Source organism: Bison bison, unplaced genomic scaffold, assembly GCF_000754665.1.
Source record: "Bison bison bison isolate TAMUID 2011002044 unplaced genomic scaffold, Bison_UMD1.0 scf7180017864516, whole genome shotgun sequence".
In the NCBI taxonomy this organism is placed as follows: Eukaryota; Metazoa; Chordata; class Mammalia; order Artiodactyla; family Bovidae; genus Bison; species Bison bison.
In genome coordinates this window covers 9754232-9754441 of record NW_011495069.1, presented here as the reverse complement: position 1 = coordinate 9754441, position 210 = coordinate 9754232, and the positions used below count along the sequence as shown (strand labels likewise).

General features: G+C 71.9%; 1 protein-coding gene across 1 annotated transcript in view; it reads left to right on the top strand.

The window, feature by feature from the left end:
* AHDC1 (AT hook, DNA binding motif, containing 1) overlaps window positions 1–210 on the top strand; it is a 31013-nt gene that overhangs the window by 16444 nt on the left and 14359 nt on the right. The window contains exon 7 of the mRNA XM_010830259.1: window positions 108–205. Within this exon, the coding sequence (XP_010828561.1) occupies window positions 108–205 (98 nt within the window). The remainder of the gene's footprint in view (window positions 1–107; window positions 206–210) is intronic.

Genomic DNA, 210 nt, shown 5'->3' with positions numbered 1-210 from the left:
CACTCACAAGCGGAGGCGCGGCCGCCCCCCAAAGAACCTGCTGCTGGGCCCCGGCAAGCCCAAGGAGCCGGTGGTGGTGGCGGCCGAGGCGGCCACCGTGGCAACAGCCAGCATGGCCATGCCAGAGGTGAAGAAGCGCCGGCGGCGGAAGCAGAAGCTGGCGTCCCCCCAGCCGTCCTACGCGGCGGACGCCAACGACAGCAAGGCCGA